The 17,770-nt window shown below is 42.2% G+C and overlaps 1 protein-coding gene and 1 long non-coding RNA gene across 2 annotated transcripts in view; both read left to right on the forward strand.

Moving 5' to 3' along the window:
- Positions 1–17,770, forward strand: part of LOC127526086 (uncharacterized) — a 289,571-nt gene that overhangs the window by 266,053 nt on the left and 5,748 nt on the right. The gene's annotated exons all lie outside the window — the stretch shown is intronic.
- On the forward strand, positions 1,928–17,705 carry LOC127526084 (leukocyte receptor cluster member 1 homolog). Its single transcript, XM_051920186.1, is given in 6 exon segments — positions 1,928–2,255; positions 4,425–4,556; positions 4,558–4,614; positions 4,692–4,845; positions 8,458–8,623; positions 17,298–17,705. Coding segments are annotated over 6 exon segments (831 nt in total). The 5' UTR covers positions 1,928–2,123; the 3' UTR covers positions 17,488–17,705.

Consider the following 17,770-nt stretch of genomic DNA (forward strand, 5'->3'; position numbering starts at 1 on the left):
ACGGCTCATCGCCCGCGCAATACCCAGCGGTGAAGCATGATGACGGCAGCAGCATCATGCTGTGGGGTTGTGTTTACTGGCAAGGACTGGGAGACTAAACAGGATTAAGGGAAAGCTGAACAGTGCAAGTTTTCCTTAATGAAAACTCACACCAAATCACTCTGGACCTCAAACTGGGCTGAAGGTTCACATTTCAACAAGACAATGACCCGAAGCACAAAGCAAAGAAAACACAGGAGTGGCTTAGGGACAAATCTGTAAATGTCCTTGAGTTGTCCAGCCAGAGCCTGAACTTAAAACCAATCCACATTTCTGGAGACACCTGAAACCATCCGTCCACCAAAGGTCTCCATCCCAACCAGAAAGAGTTGAGAGGGTCTGCAGAAATCCACAAACCCCGCTGTGAGAAGCTTGTTGTCTTATAACCCAGAAGACTTCACGTTGTAATCGTTCCCAAAGGGCTTCAACTGAGTACTGGGTAAAGGGACTGAATACTTGTGTAATGTCGTATTTCAGTTTTCTGTTTTTAATAAATTTGCAATCACATCTAAAAATCATGTTTTGTTCTTTCAGTCCGGAGTATACTGAGTGTTACATAATGAAGGGAAAAAATGAAGTTAAATAATTTTGGCATAAGGCTGCAACATAATAAAACTAATAATAATAATTCTTTACATTTATATAGCGTTTTTCTCACTACTCAAAGCACTTTAGAAAAAGTGAAGGGGTCTGCACATAGATAATAATAAATAGTAATTATCTGTAGGGTTTGTTTCTTGTGCCAGCACATGCAAGCTGAAGAGAATTGCTATTAAGTACTAAATGTCATTTAAAAATGTGTTCAGGGTGAGAATTCTTAAATTAAAAGCATTACAAAAGACAAGGTGGGTAAAAACCATAAAATAACTGGAGAGACACATTGTAACATTCAAATGACATCGCCTCAGTATATCATTTAATTTTTGGGAACTGATGAGAACACGTTATTTACAGTAGACTTTGATGGGGACACACTTTGAAACCAGGGGCTACAGCAGTGGTCTCAAACTCCGGTCCTGGAGGGCTGCAGTGTCTGCAGGTTTTCATTCTAACCCTTTTCTTAACTGGTGACCTGTTTTTGCTGCTAATGAACTCCTTTTCCTTTCATTTTAATTGACGTTTTTTTGGATTTGTTGCTCTGAATTGCTTCATTTCTTACATTAAATGGCACCCAAGCAGAAATGAAATGTGAAGTGAGTGAGCCACTATGTCAAAGCCTCAAATTCCAACCAATTTCACCCCAACCAGTTGCTTAATTAGGCGCCGATTCTTGGTGTTAATTAAACCCGTTCTTTAATTGTATGACGTGTTGCTGCTCTCCTTGTGCAATAGCATACATTTCTGAATTTCTAAGAGTGCTGTTAAAATGTTTTGGGGACCTGAGCAGATCAACATTCCTGAAAACTTCACCTTTCTTTATTTTCAGGTACTGTATGATGGACACAGTTTGGTGGTCATATTTTGGCTCATTTTGTATCTCATTATTTGGCTGCTAATTAAGGAAAAAGAAACAATTAAGGTGTCTGAGAATTCAAGAACAAGTCAATTAAAATTAAAAAAAGAAGTTAATTAGCAGCAAAAACTGGTCACTAATTAAGAAAAGTGAATGAAAACCTGCAGCCACTGCAGCCCTCCAGGACCGGAGTTTGAGACCACTGGGCTAGTGGCTAGTCAAGTAATAAAAGTAAAAAGACAGCACCTGTTACTTCAATACACGCTTATTGAAAATATTATTACAGCAAATATTATTTAATTAATTACACTGCTGTGGTTGGAAAACAAAATACTCAGGCTGGTGGAAGGTACTTATCTCCAGCTATGTAGTAGAATGTAATGCTACTACGACGATCACTTCACCCTCCCACCAATAGATGGCACTACAATCTTAAAGGAATAACTGACAAAAACTCTTGAACAAGAGGGCAGCTCAATTGTTTACCTTTTTGGCTGTTAAAAGGCTTTTCACTAAACCGATGCAATGCCTTAAAGATTCTCCACTTTATTAAAGCGTGGCTGGTGAGGAAGAACAGACGGGGAGAGCATTTTTGACGTATTGTGTTTCTTTTTGAAGCAACTCAGAAAACATGAACATCCTACCTAAGAAAAGCTGGCACGTTCGCAACAAAGATAATGTTGCGCGAGTCCGAAGAGACGAGGCGCAGGCCGCCGAAGAAGAGCGCGACCGCCAGAGGAGGGTGGAGCGCGCAGAGCAGGAGGTAAGCGTAGCGCAGGCGGGACAGCTACGGAGCGCAGTTTGGGTCAATGCTCGTTTACATTCGACTTACGCGTTACGCTCTCGTCAATGCACAGTCGCGTCACATCGTAAACCAAAGGCAAGCAAGAGAAATGTGCAAAACTCGCACAATTATTGAATATTCAGTAGATTGTGTAACTAAGAAAATAAGTGAAATACAGTGCAATTTGAAAGTGCCTTAACGTCCAGTTTGGGAATGGAAGCATAGAGGATGAACCGGGCTGAAAGCAGTTCGTGTAGGTTTATGATGCAGCTTCTTACTCGATTCATAAAACCTTCCGTGAAAGGTATTAGTGACGACTCTGTCCGTGTGTTCCTAGATCTGAACACATTGCACACATGACAATATTGATTACCTGTATATACAGTAAACCTATAAAATAGTGGGGAACAATTGAGAGCTTTGAGGAGTTCAGTGACGTCTACTGGCCAAAAAGAGGAACCGTACATCATTAATAAGTGTGACGCTCATTCCCAGGTAGGATCCGAGGATAAGCCAGCCTGGCATCTCTGCAGCCTGGAGCTCAAAGTACGTGGAATCGACTTGATGATCGGTTGTCATTATTTGACTCGGATAACCCGCTCACAACACTAATTGTAGCCGTGGTGTAAACGGGCAGAGCTCTGCAGGTCTGCAAATAGACCCTTTTTGTGTACAATGGAGGCACCGGGCTGGAGTGATATATGTACCTGAGATAAGTCAGTCTTCATTATCTGTCCATCCATTCATCCAGATTGTAGAATTGTGTTGGGGCAGAGCCCATCCACGCAGCACCACGCACAAGGTAGGAGCACAATTCTGGACAGGATGTCACCATGTCCTTTATCGGGGGTAATTTGTGTCACCACTCAGACTTCGACTCAAACGTCTTTGGGATGTGAGAGAAAACTATAGTGGAAAGGAGTCAAAGTCAGGGAGAACATGCAAGCACCACACTGACAACCTTATGATTAATCTCATTTACATTTACATGTATTTGCTTAGCAGAAGCTTTTATCCAAAGTGACTTACAAAAGAGGTAAACATAATCGAGTAACATGAAGCTAGGACCTGATTGTTCAGCAAGTAGAGTAGAACAGGTAACAAAAGTGAAAAGATGTAATAACTCATACATTTACAATCATAGATTACAATGAATAAAGTAATTAAACTTAATCTAACAACAAACTAACCAACAATATAAAATACCAGTAACGGCGCACTGCACGATAACGTGTAATAAATACTCTTGACTTGAGCACTCCTAGTTTTCATCCTCTTTCTTTCTCTGTATGTTTTACCATTCGTTTGCTCAGAGGTTGATGTGCTTGTTGTTTCCTGAGCAACTTCTTTTCTCCACCCGATTCTTCTCTTCTTTCATTGGCATTTTTTCACATTAAAACTGATTAAGTCAGTGTTTGTGTTGCAATTACTTAGTACGTTTTCTTTAAGTTTTCACTTAAACTGGCACTTAAGTGTTCAATCCGCCTGAAGAATGATTTAAGATATTTTCTGTTAATCCAATAAACTTAATGTCACTGCTGTAATCCTACTGTGTCCATAAGACATGTCAGATATTAAAAGGCAGTTGCTACTTTGAAAGTTCAGCTAATGATAAACAAAAACCCAAAGAATTAAGAGGGGTCCCAAACTTTTTCATACGACTGTAAGAATAACCTGCTTGAAGTTTTTTTTTTTTTTTTTAGTTCTAGGGGGCCGCCTGCTCGTTTTGCTCGCCATCACCTGGGTTTGGTTAATCGGATACACAATTTAAAGAGATTGTTAATTTCAATTCATTCATTTTCATCCGTTTTTTATTTCTTGATATTTGCCAGTAATAAAGCTGTAGTGAATGAGTTATTCCCCACCATAGGGGGGCTGTCCTTTAAGCCAGCTGTTGCTTGTGCTGTGCTGTGTGATCCGCATGTTGCTCTGCCCAGTGATCATGTAAAAGCCTGTACAGCAGATGTCCTTTTGTCTCACTTCCTTGTCTTGTGGGACGTTAAAGTGTCTCGATAAATTGTTTGTAAGTAGGGTGTGACGTGCAAGTAATCTCACGGACTTCAAAGTGTCTTCCGAGAAGATCATGTCTCGACCCAAGATTTTTTATTATAATTGATTAGTTTAGCAACATTGTATTTTGTGCTTTAGGCCCGAACTGAATTCCTTCGCAGAAAGGCACGCACTTTGCATTCTTCCCCAGAGAGTAAGAAGGAAGAAGGCGGCAGTCTTCAACAACAGGAGAAATCGAAGCATTTGGACTTGTTTGGAGTGAATGACAGTCGGAGAGAGAGAGAAGAGAGGAAATGAGGAGTATGAAAAAGAAAAGCAACAGGAAAAGGTAAAGTACCTACAGCAGTATTGAAGATGGACGTCTAAACTGTGCTCCATTTTAATGGCACTTTGCATTACCAACAGGAACGACGAGAGCGTGCCATTGGCCTGCTGGTTTCCCTTGGCCCTTCTCCTGGGACAGATACTAATCCATGGTACCTGCAGAGTCCCACTGAACATGGGTGCCCGGAGACAGAGTCTGGGAAAAATGACAGGAAGAAACAGAAGGTTACTGAAGGTGCATGAATAATGTAGACAGGGAATCTTACTAGGGTGCTTAAATTGTTTATTTCTGTTGAAATTCCCTTTTCTCCATGCTCTTTAGAAACAAAGTGTAGGGTATTAGTAAAAAAAATATATACATTGTCAGCCATCACAGTAGTAATCACAAAATGTCATTTCATTTCATGTTTCCGTTTACCACTGTGAATTCACAAGTACAGTACGTCAGTCTGAATTTGTACTTAGGATTTCATTAGTAAACTGCAGCATGAATTCTTGTCTAGTAACTGGGAGCCCAACGTTTGGATTTTGAATTATTTAAGAAGTTAGGAGGCCAAAATTCCTTTTGCAGGCACATGTGCTTTAAGCCCTTGTGACACTACATGACTTTTTTTCTAGGTTGTGGACTTTGTTTGCATAAATCACTGACATCGCTGCGGTCAGGCGCTGCTCACTCTTGTGACATTCCCAGTAAATCATTCAGGCCAATCTCTGTGACTTTCCACGACAACATCCAACACGTTTGACTTTGTCTTAAAGGAATACCCCAAAAATGAAAAAAAGTAAATACCTTATTTATGCCGTATAGTTCGTAATGATGGCTGATACATTTTTTCTTTTGTATCTCATGTTTTCATGAAGAACGGAGATACCTGTAACAATGTATATTATTAATTAATTATTATTCATTTTATTAATGATATAATGTGAGCCTCTGGTGATCAATGCTGGAACAATTTGAAGAAACGTCCATGACAAAACCTTACAAATGATACTTGTGTCAGATGGCCTGCTTGTCGACTGATCCAGTCATATGCTTACAACATACAAACCACATGCAGTCCCTCTGGAGAATGAACCAAGTGCACAGACAGGAAGCCCGTTTACACGGGATAGCGCTTTTGACTTGAAGACCCCCTTGTTTGTGGGTCAGACTTCTTCAGTTCAAAAGTGCAATCTCATGTAAATGTGCTTCCTGTCTGTGAACTGCTTTTCAATTTCCAGAGGGATTCAATGGTATTTTAGTAAAATATGCGTGCATTGTGCACATTGTGAGCATAAAACTGGATGGTTTAACACATCACATTTACGAGACTGAGTAACATAAGATTTTTTATTCTTCTTCATTAAGGGTGATTTGGCACTTGTATACAGTATCTACCATTCAATGATGGATGGCCCTAGAACAAATAAATGCTGCAATTAAAAACATTGCCAGATATACGTGCAGTGTAGAGGCTGTGAACCACCGGGGTGCGTACAGCCACCCCAACCCGACACAGACGGGCAGGACACGAGTTCCAGTCAGGCACACTTGTTTATTTACAGCTGCGAAGTGCTTTTCTCTGTTCCCCAAAACACAGCACAGTCCTCTTTTCCTTCTCTCCACCTCCACTCCTTTCCCAGCAAGCTTCGTCCACTTCCTCCCGACTCTGGCTCCACAAATGGAGTGATGCAGCTCTTTTATTCATCTCCTAGGAGTGCTCCATGTGGCTCATCAGTATTACCTGGAATCACTCCCAGGTGTGGTGGTATCCCCCATGGAACCCAACAGGGCTGTACCAAACTCCAGCTCCCAGCATGCCCTGCGGGAATCCATGGCACCACAGCGCCCAGGAGGGCTACCCAATAGCATCCCAGCGGAGGTAATGCCTCAGAGATGCTCTCTCCCTGGTCCTACCATCTAGCTGGCGTCCCAAAGCAGCCCGTCAGAAAGCCTTGGGTCTGATTTCAATTGTTGTGTCAAGAAATGGCTTGGTATGTCTGTTGGGCTCATCTTATGGTCTAGCCGAGAGTTAAATATTTCTATCCAAAACACTTTACAAGATAATGTTTTACATCTAAAATTCAAAGTTAAGACTACATTTTGCTTTTCAATTATAATATAAACTGAAAGTTTCAATTGACATTTAGTGAAACACAATGAAACAGAAGCCAGACAAGATATACAATAAATAAATATCTGATATCTAAAAAGAATGTATGAGATGATGCTTTAAGAACGAGCTTTCTATTAATACAGCATGATGAGTGCCAGGGTGGTGTAGTGAAAGAAGGCCGCAGCGCTGTAACGTTAGTCTAGTTGAAGCCAAGGTCTAATGAACATGGACGCTTCTCTCCACTGTGGGATTACATCACTGTTGAACAACATGTCGTAGTAACCTGCTAAAATTATCCAAGGATGTTGGCTCAGTGCAGAAGTGAAAACAGTATGATTCAACGAAAAGTTTGTGAACAGGTAGAAAGGGTTGAAGTGAGAAGAACAAGTATAACTGACGAAGATCATTCTGGTTGCCCATCACAATCGCGCACACACAAGCCTGCATTAACATGTTGAATTCCTTCATCAGAGAAGGCCAATGGATTACGTTATCCAAATGTGCAGCAACAGTGGACAGGCAGTGTGGTGTAGTGGTTAAGGCTTTGGACTTCAAACCCTGAGGCTGTGGGTTCAAATCCTGCTGCTCACCCTGTGTGACCCTGAGCAAGTCATCTGACCTGCCTGTGCCCCAATTGGAAAACCAAAAGAAGCTTATTAACCAGTTGCATCATAAATGTTGTTAAGTCGATTTGGATAAAGGTGTCAGCCAAATAAGTAAATGTAAAGAGTGTGTGACGATTTTAGATGCCATGAAGTTTGTGCAAGATGGGTACCCAAACAGCTTAGTGATCTGCACAAGCCAAGATCCTTCAGTTTATTTCTGCAAGTTTCATTCCCTCGGCCCAAAGAAGGCTTTGCAAACGTGTTTTATTGTGTCAGCTTCTATCTGTTGTGGCTACAGCTTAATTTGAAATTGTCTTTCCGTTTTGATTTACCCTTCTGGCAAAAGGAAGAGAGGAAGGCCTGTGAGAAGGTTTATGGATATGGAGAGAGAGGACATGCAAGTGATGGGTGTGACAGAGCAAGATGAGGAGGACAGGAAGAGATGGAATCAGATGATCCGCTGTGGCAACACCTAACAGGAGCAGCTGAAAGAAGAAGAAGTTTTGATTCACCCTTCCATTGCTTCCCTTTGTATGAAACAGATGTTGGTTTTGAGCCGCCATATGACATCGTCCAACCAGTTCGTTCAGGCTGGACCCAAACCTGGACAGGCTGCAAGGCAAGCAGACAAAGGATTCATTTGGAGTCGCCACCTAACCTAACACAGATGTCTTTGGGAATGTGGAAGAAAACAAACTAAACAAACGAGAACACGAGGACAAAACCACACACACACTGACGTGGGAGAACACACAAAGTCAACGGTAAACTCACAAACGTAAGGGCCGCTCGAGCAGCTGCAAGCTTAAGAATGTGGGAGTGGGGTTTCCACATGAAATAACTAGACATGTTGTCTTCTCAACTTTCATTTGAAGTTAGGTGGCTTGAATTCTGCAGTACGAATGTTCATCTAGAATGGAAATTACCTTTGATGGAATCTTAGTGAACACATGCGCACAATGTTAGAGACACACAGTGTAAGGATTAATAAAAGAAGATATACAATTAACAGTCCCCATGGCAGTTGTTCTGTTCAGAGGTAATTATGAATTAACAGTAGGGAAGAGACAATTTCAGAAACCTTAAACAAAGGGTTTCTTAAGTTAAAACCATGCTAACTTGTATTCATTTTAAACTACCTAGATCAGCAAAGCAGAAAAGAAAAGAAGGACGCTAAGTTAAAGGCTTATTTGGACCCTCTGCATGAAATGGAAAGCATGCTGAAGAAGAAAAGGTCAGAGAAACAGGAGAATAAACGAGAGAAGAAGGGGGAAAAGAGACGAGAAGACAAAGTTAGCGGAGCAGCAAGGTGAGTGACAGAATATATTCATGCTTGTTAAATGGCCATTTAAATGTAATCCTGCTTTGTACATACAGTAAGCATCTTCAGCCTCAAGATGACTTTAGCCTACACGCCACTGCTAAACAAAGAGGGAAGCCATAAAGTCTACTAGACTCCGAGGTCTTTAAACAAGTGTAAAACAAAGATCAGATTTTGCTGTAGTTTGTTGCGATTTAAAACAAAGCTGGCAGACAGAAGAATTTTTGTGGCTGTGAAGGGATCACCCACAAGTACAATGGTGGCAATACAAACCATAGCTCTGTAACCCCACAGACGCAACGTTTCACTACACGTCTGTTCAGGTAGAGTCACCTCCATTATTACGACTTTAAGAACGCGCCGCCCACACCAGCACCTTTTCTGTTGTAAATGTTACTTTTGATTTTAATTCCAACAGATTAACAAGTTTTGGTTTTTAGGTGCGTTCGTATGTAATTCACAAAGCACCTATTGCTATAGCCATGTTTGTCTGTCTGTCCATCTGCAGGAGACAACTTGGCCCTGTAGACCAATTTTGTTGAAATGTAGTACGCTTACTCAGCAAGTTCAGTTTTCGTTCAAATATCTTGAACACTTTCACCCTGTACAAAGTTTTCAAATTTCAAAATCAACTATTGAAACACATTGGCAAATATGCAGACTCATCGACCTTAAAACCGAGAAACATTCTGAGCAACCTCAACTACGAATGACTTTATTGCTTCAATCCTACCTTGAAGACAGTTACATGGACTTGTATATTTTTCTCTTTACTGACTTGGAAACCACTCAGATACCCAATGCAAGCGAGTCAGATACTGGGGGGAGCAAAAAAGGTACCTGGGCAGCTCACACAGCGCCACCCATCGCTTGTTGCTTTAAGGCAGCGGTTCTCAAACTGTGGGGCGAAGTAACAAAAAAGGGGGCGCGAATGTTGCCATGTGGCGTAATTTCGCTATTCGTAGGAAAATTTTAAACTTGTAGCGGTGTATCAGCAGCAACAAATATAGGAATATATTTTATTAGGGTTTCAAAAAAACGTTAGGGGGGCGCAATTAAAACTGTTATGAAAACTCGGGACGCAAATACTTAAAGGCTGAGAAACGCTGTTTTAGGTAACTATAGAAGTATCTTAACAGCAACAACAAAAAACAGTCACTTCTTTGGCAATAAGTGGACGACAAAAGCAATTATGTAAGCATACACAAGTCTGAATTGTTTGATCAAATATAATTTGCTGATTATTATTGTAAAGAATCAATGATATGAACTTGCAGGTAAATGTATGAACTTATTAATTACACAGGAATTGGCGCAGCTCCTTTAACTGATACACTTGAGCTCATAGGTTTACGTCCCCTGGCCGAATTTGTAAGCTGTTTACCATTTGTCACAAAACTGAGACATACACAGAAAAAGGTTTGGGGCAGCCACCCGTATATTCTGGTGTCCTGGCTGCAAAGTCGTTTTCTTAATCAACGACAGCACTGATGTGCACACAACTGAGTCCAAAACAAGACTGACAAACAGGGGAAAGGGGAAGATAGGAGGTGAGGTCATAAGGATCGGGCCCATATTCGTTAGCCATTGGTTCGACCCCAGACGTGACATCACAGGGGTCGGAGCCAGTAAGGTCTCCTTCCATTGGTTCGGTCCCAGAAGTGACGTCAAGAGAGGCAGATGGGATCTCCTGGGAATGGTCTACAGGGAAGAGAGAAAAAGAGTCAGTGCACTCTGCCACGTCCCGGCCTGTTTCAGAACTGCCGTCCCTCAAGCCCTTTAGCTGTCTCCCATGCGCACGTGTGTGACACATTCTTTAAAGAAAAGGTGACTGATCAGGCAAAACATATTTCCTTTACTTTTAATGGAGTCCAAATTAAACTTTAAGGCAGCTTAGAACAGCACAACCATTAAATAAAACATAGCAATAAGGAACATAATGAGATGGTCCCTGTTCAAAAGTTTGCATACCCTTAGTTCCTAATAGCATGTATTACCCCCTTTTAGCGTTAATGATGGCATGCAGTCTTTTGTGAGAGTTGTGGATGAGGCCCTTGATTTTCTCAGGTGGTGGAGCTGCCCATTCTTCTTGGAGAAAAGCCCCCAGGTCCTGTAAATTCTTGGGTTGTCTTGCATGAACTGCACGTTTTTGATGTCTCCACAAAGTGGCTCAATGATATCGAGGTCAGGAGACTGTGATGGCCATTCCAGCTCCTTCACTCTTCTCTGCTCTAGCCACTGAGGGGTCAACTTGGCCTTGTATTTTAGATTAGTGTCATTTTGGAAGATCCAAGTGCGTCCCATGCGCAGCTCCTGGACAGAGGAATGCAAGTTGTCCTCCATATTTTCTGGTAACATGCTGAGTTCATCTTGCCATCGATTTTCACTAAGTTACTTGTGCTGCTGTAGCTCACACACCCCCAGAACATCAGAGATCCACCTCCATGCATCACTTTAGGGATGGTGGACTTTTTGCCACGGGCCTTATTGCATCCTCTCCAAAACATAGGGTTTGTGGTTGTGACCATAAAGTTCAGTTTTGGTCTCTTCACTCCAAAGGACTTTGTTCCAGAAGTTTGGAGGCTTGTAAGTGGGCTCTTGTGTGGCATTGGCACGTTTTTTTTTTTCTTGCAACTTGACCACCTTAACTCCTTATTGTGCATCTTGAAAAAGCAATGCCACTTGTTTGCAGAGAAGCCCTTATCTCAGCTGTAGTGGCAGCTTGACAAATGATCCTGGCAGTTGTGGCTGAGATCTTGGTTGGTCTACCTGACTGTGGCTTGTGAACAACAGAACTCCTAACTTTCTCCTTTTTTATCCGAGTTTGAACACTACTGACAGGCATTTTCAGATCTCCGGATATCTTTTTATATCCTTTTACTGATTTATACAAATCAACGAGCTTTTCTCAGCTACTTTGACTGTTCTTTGCTTTCCCCGTGGCCCAGTATCCAGCAAAGTCAGCGGAGCTCTGCATGAATTTAAATGGACTATTTATACGCAGACACTGATTACAATCCCAAGAGGTTACAAATCTCTCCCTTAATTCCCCTTACTTTGAACCTGTGTGTGTCAACTTGTGTGTATATCATCAGCCCCAACATTCAAGGAAGGGTGTGTGAACTTTTCATTAGGCCCTTTTGGGTGATTTCGACTATCATTAGGATTTCAAAAGGGCAGACACAATTATGTGGTAATACATCGCTTCACCTGACCACACACTCTAATTATAAGGAAAGCTCTCAGCAGGATTACTTCTGTTTTTCCAAACAATAGCCAATAGTTCACAGATTCTGCCAGGAAAACCTCTGAGCACAACGGTATAAACCTAGAACATTAGAACAATCTAGACGAGAACAGGCCATTCTGCCTAATAAAGTTGCTCGCCATTCCTATCAACTTAATTCTTCTAAAATAACATTAATTTGAGTTTTGAAAGTCCCTCAAGTCTTAGTGTCTACCACACTGCTTGGTCACTTATTCCAGATGTCTAGGGCTCAATGTGTACAGAAGAAGTTCCTAATGTTTGTGTGAAACTTACCATTAACAAGTTTCCAACTGTGTCCCCATGTTCTTGATGAACCCATTTTTATGTAATGGCTTTGATCCACTGCACTAATTCCCTTCATAATTTAAACACTTCAGTCAGGTCACCTCTTAATCTTCTTAAGCTTAAACTGTAAAGGCTCAGCTCTATTAATCTTTCCTCATAACTCATCCCCTGTAGCCCTGAATCAGCCTAGTCGCTCTTCTCTGGACCTTCTCTTGTGCTGCTATATTTTGTAGCCTGCAGACCAAAACTGCACCCAGTACTCCAGATGAGGCCTCGCCAGTGTGTTATAAAGCTTGAGCAGAACCTCCTGTGACTTGTACTCCACACATCAAGGCGCTATATAACCTGACATTGTGAGCCTTCTTAATGGCTTCTGAACATTGTCTGCCAGTTGATAGCGTAGACTGCACTACGACTCCTAATTCCTTCTCATAAGGTGGACTCTCGATTTTCAGACCTCCCATTTTCACTTCCTACATTTACTGACATTAAGTGTCCTCTGCCACAAATCTGCCCACGCCTGTGTGCTGTCCACGTCCCTCTGTAATGATTCAACGGATGGCAGATTATCTGCCAATCCACCTAACTTGGCATTAGGGTGTCAAAAATATCAATACACTTGAGTATTACAACATTATGTTTTGTGATACGGTATCGATTCTCAAGAACATCACATTGAGTTTGAATTACTAGTTTACATGCAAAGATTCAAGGCACACGGTGTTTCTTTTTGTGTTGGGTTTAAACCCCTGAACACCAGGTAGCACCGTTGTAATCTGTCTTCAGCTAGCATAACGTAAACTGAGACATGAAGTAGCGCACGGCCGCACCACTGATGTCTGCAGGCTCTCAATACACACGTGTGCGCAGATCGGGCAGTTACACCGGTGGTGAATCCAGAGGCGTTCCGCCTTCTCCCATGGCATACGGAGCAGAAGTGTGGGCTCACTTTGGCTACCACAATATAGAAGGCACTAAGGAGTTCGACAAGAGCCATGCCATCTGCAAAACTTTAAAGGAGCAACAAACGGCAAACATTAAACAAGTGGGTCCTTCTCAACTCATTTTGGAACAAATTCACACACCGAAGTCGGCAGCGACCTGAACTCAGTTGTCTGTAAAGATATGCGCCTTCTCCGTGCTGTAGAGAATGAAGACTCCGTTATCCAGAGTAGCAAAGCGTTTGCCGAGCACTCCTAGCACAAGCGTCTCTGCAGAGAGTTTTCATCGTTACCACCCACAGAGTGTCCTGAAAGCTCGCCATGTTTCCAGCTCATCTTTAGCCACAAAACCCGTGATATTAAAAAATAATCGCTGATATGCATAAAACCTTTTGTAACGTGCAATCCAAGGTAAGGATCTGAGAATGTTCACCATCTGTATATGTGGTTTGTGTAGGAATCCTGTAAGCACTTTAATTTCCATTGATATAAGCAGATGTAGGGTGGCGCAGTGGGTGGCGCTGCTGCTGGCAGTAAGGAGACACGGGTTCGCTTCCCGGACCTCCCTGTGTGGAGTTTGCATGTTCTCCCCGTGTCTGCGTGGGTTTCCTCCCACAGTCCAAAGACATGCAGGTTTGGTGCATTGGTGTGTGTGTGTGTGTGTGTGCCCTGCAGTGGGCTGGCGCCCTGCCCGGGGTTTGTTTCCTGCCTTGCACCCTGTGCTGTCTGGGATTGGCTCCAGCAGACCCCCGTGACCCTGTAGTTAGGATATAGCAGGTTGGATGATGGATGGAGAAGCAGAAATAATAATGTTATGATGCCGATGTTACAGAGACGGTCCATTTTCTTTTATTAACTACTTGAGACCGAGAATTTAAAAACTGGCATACATACTAGAACAGAATGTGAACCTTTAAAGCAGAATTTAATATATTTATGTGTGTGTGTGTGTGTACAGTATATATTGGTAACACTGTTTATCATTTTTCTTATTATCTTAATTTGTTTACCTAAAGAATCCTTATTTATTTATTTATTTTTTTACTGATAGACAAATGTTAATTCCTTTGTTCAGACTGCCGTGCTGTGATGGATGTTGGGTGTTACAGGACTTGGCATTTTCTTTTATTGCCTACTTGAAGTTCCGTGGCATACAGTAAACCTTTAAAGCGTTCACTTTTATTTTTTACTGACACAGGCACATGTTAATTCCTCTGCTCAGATTGCACAAATAATAGTAGTAGTTTGATGTTTAACGTTACAGACCCCACTGCTCTGACGGCATAAAAAAGTAAACATTTATACTCGGCTTTATGCACATGGCGGGTGTTTTTTTAATATTATGACGGTTTTCCTAAAATTGGATTAAAAAAATTGCAATATTTTGCCTTGCTTACAGTATCGCAATCTATTGAGTCATAACCACTGAATATGATATGGATCATATTGTGAGATTCTGTCAATACACAACCCTACTTGGTGTCATCTGCAGACTTAACCACTTGTTACTTACTGTATATTCTAACTCATTTACTGTATACAGTAGATATTAAAAATAGCAGCCCCCAGCTGACCCCTTGCTGTCCCCACTGTCACCACTCTTCACATCGCCAGTTCTGATGAGGATCCTCGCACCATCACCCTCTGCCTCCTGTGTCTGCACCCATCTAAAAACATCCCCTGAACTGCCACCTCTTTTAGTTTGATGCCCACCTTCTCACGTGGCACCTTATCAAATGCTTTCTGCAAGTCCAGTAACTAATCTCATCTGCTCCACTTTGATCACATCCTTGTGTTGCTTCCTCCCAGAATTCCAGTATGTTAGTGAAACACGACCTCCCTCCTCTGCGCCCATGTAGACTATTGAGTACCACAGGATGGGTTTAGTAATGGAAGTGCAGTTGATCTGCGAGCAGGAGCTCAGAGTCGCTGAGCATGCAATGCTGTAAGGAACACAATGGCCACGCTGAGCAAAGACAGAACAAGATGACAAACGGCACAACACACGACACACTGAGCGCACGTTACAGCTGACTTGAATTATAAAAACTCTAAAAGATAATTTTCACCTTTCATATTCCCTTTCAGTTCCTTTCCAAGTTCTCATTTATATCATTTTAACAAGTTGGTGTGTATTAATTAACAAGATGAGGAACGTATTTCAGTTTTCTCCTTGTACACGGTAACGCCGGTACTGATTTGTTACTATCGGCCATTTTGCATTAATGGATATTTTTCATTTCAGTATTACTGGATACTAATCTTTTCAGTATTCTTTCAAAAATGTTTTAAGAAAACCGAACAGCAGTCAGTCACAGTTTACAGCACATCACTCGAATGGAAAGAAGGAAAACGAAGAGCGAATGGCCTTCTGGTGCGGCGCTCTGAGCAGCAGGACTAACTAGGAAGTGGCAGACTGTCACCATTATTTCTTCTACGCTGTGTTGTCTGAAATGAGATTCCTGGGTGGTACACATGCTAGTAGATTTCACGGTTTGGTTGGTTGGTCGTTTATAAAGACAGCTACTGATAAACGGCGTCCGCTGAAATTCGCTTCTCCTTTCCTCCCTCTGAGTTTACAGAATTCCACATCGCCTTACAGCGTCCTCGGCTGTGGATTCAATTCTGTGCCTTGCAGGTCTGTTTTTGACACCACTCTGACACTCTTATTAGAGTTCACATTTCACCCAAACGTCGTTACGATACGTTAAGAAATACAAAATATGACCCAGAGTTAGAATGGATATCATGGAAGACGTTTCTATGGATTGTGAACAAACTAACGAGCCTAAAATCCTGTAAAGTCAACAGTAGGCCAGAACTGGCCTGAAAGACGTGACGCGGTACGATTATTTTTTGAAGGTGTACAAATAATGGGATGTTTACTTTTTCATTACATTGGAGGAACTGCAGATACAAATTGTAATTCTAAACAAATTAAATTTAGGCTGCAGATTTCAAACAGAAACCAGGGTCAAACTTGACTTGAGGAGGTTTAAGGGTCAGTCAATGCCACGTAGAGATTGTTACACTCGTGTATAAATGACAGCTCGGTCAGTCCAACCGGCTAACTTGTACTCATTGATGGCTGGGATTAAACAGAACTTCTATGAAGAGGCCTTTAATGACCTCTTAGACACGGCCATCAGCAGTCTGTCTGTCTGTCTGCGGAGAGAGCGTCGACCGCATCATTGAGAGGTTTACTTACCTGGGCAGTGACATTCGTGTCTCTGGTGACTCTTCCTATGAAGTCAGTAGACGGATTGGGAGAGCGTGGGGGGTCATGAGGTCGCTGGACAGGGGTGTGTGGCGCTTCTGATATCTATAAAAAAGGACGAAGGTCCAAGTCTTTAGAGTCCTGGTGCTTCCTGTCTTACTATATGGTTGTGAGACATGGACGCTATCCAGTGACCTGAGATGAAGACTGGACTCCTTTGGTACTCCTTGGGTACCGTTGGTTTGACTTTGTGTTGCTCATGGAGTCCTGAATGAGGCACATGACCTGCATTGTGAGGGAGCGTCAGTTACGGCACTACGGCCATGTGGCACGTTTTCCCCGAGGGTGATCCAGCTCGTAAGACCCTCATTGTTGGGGACCCGAGTGGCTGGACCAGACCAAGGGGTCGCCCACCTAACACCTGGCTGTGGCAGATAGAGGGTCATTTCCAGAGGGTAGGACTGGACCGCGTGTCTGCCTGGTGGGTTGCCAAACGGGATTCCGAGCTGTTTCGACGTGCAGGGGGTGCGGCAACACACTGTACCAGTGCATGCTGCCCAACTTGACTTGACTATGAAGAGGTAGAAGTTTAAAACGACAGTAAACTGTAGAGTACCCCAAACTTAAAATGCATCACTGCCCCTCTCGTCATTACTTGGCACTCCTGCTGTGTTTTACAGTGAATTTTTAGTCATGTTGTTTCTTTACGGTTTGTAACGAGACTAACGCCTAAATCTGTAGCATGAACTCTTAGGAGTCACAAGTAGTTGAAGAAGTCTCCATGTATGTAAAAATGTATCATGTATACAAAAAAAAGTACGCACAGATCTTGGATGTTATCTCAATTATTCAATCAAAGCTACAGATTTGCACTTTAAATTTTGCCTGATTTAACCATTCAGCTGTAGGTAATAAAATCAAACTGACTTAACAACATCTCTTTAATTCCAGCAATTCTTTGGAACGTATGAGACAGGAGCGGCTGCAGAGGGAGGCATCAGAAAGAGCTCGGGCCCAGAGTCTACTTACCAAGAGAACCGAAACAAAGCAGCAGGAGGAGAAGGAAGTCGATGAGCGAAGCAGACCTTACAGTAGCCAGTACCATCCTCACCTGGCCAGACAACGGCCTGCACCTCCATAAGGCCTATCTGGGACATTACGCTTACAAGCAACCAAACTCTTCTACTAACATTTCTGGGTTATTCTACCTGTTAAGCGAGTATCAGAATACACAATTATCTCAGGTATCGTTATTCAGATTGGGATGTGCTGAAATAACTGTCAAGTATCACTTAAAATGAGCTTTGTATAAGAATACATTTCTTATTTAAATAAAATGACGGATACAGAGAAGAAGAATCAGTTTAGCGGACATTGTGGTGTTATTTTCACGTTTAAATAACACTTTGGCTTTCAATTGGGAC

Source organism: Erpetoichthys calabaricus, chromosome 16, assembly GCF_900747795.2.
Source record: "Erpetoichthys calabaricus chromosome 16, fErpCal1.3, whole genome shotgun sequence".
NCBI lineage: Eukaryota > Metazoa > Chordata > Cladistia > Polypteriformes > Polypteridae > Erpetoichthys > Erpetoichthys calabaricus.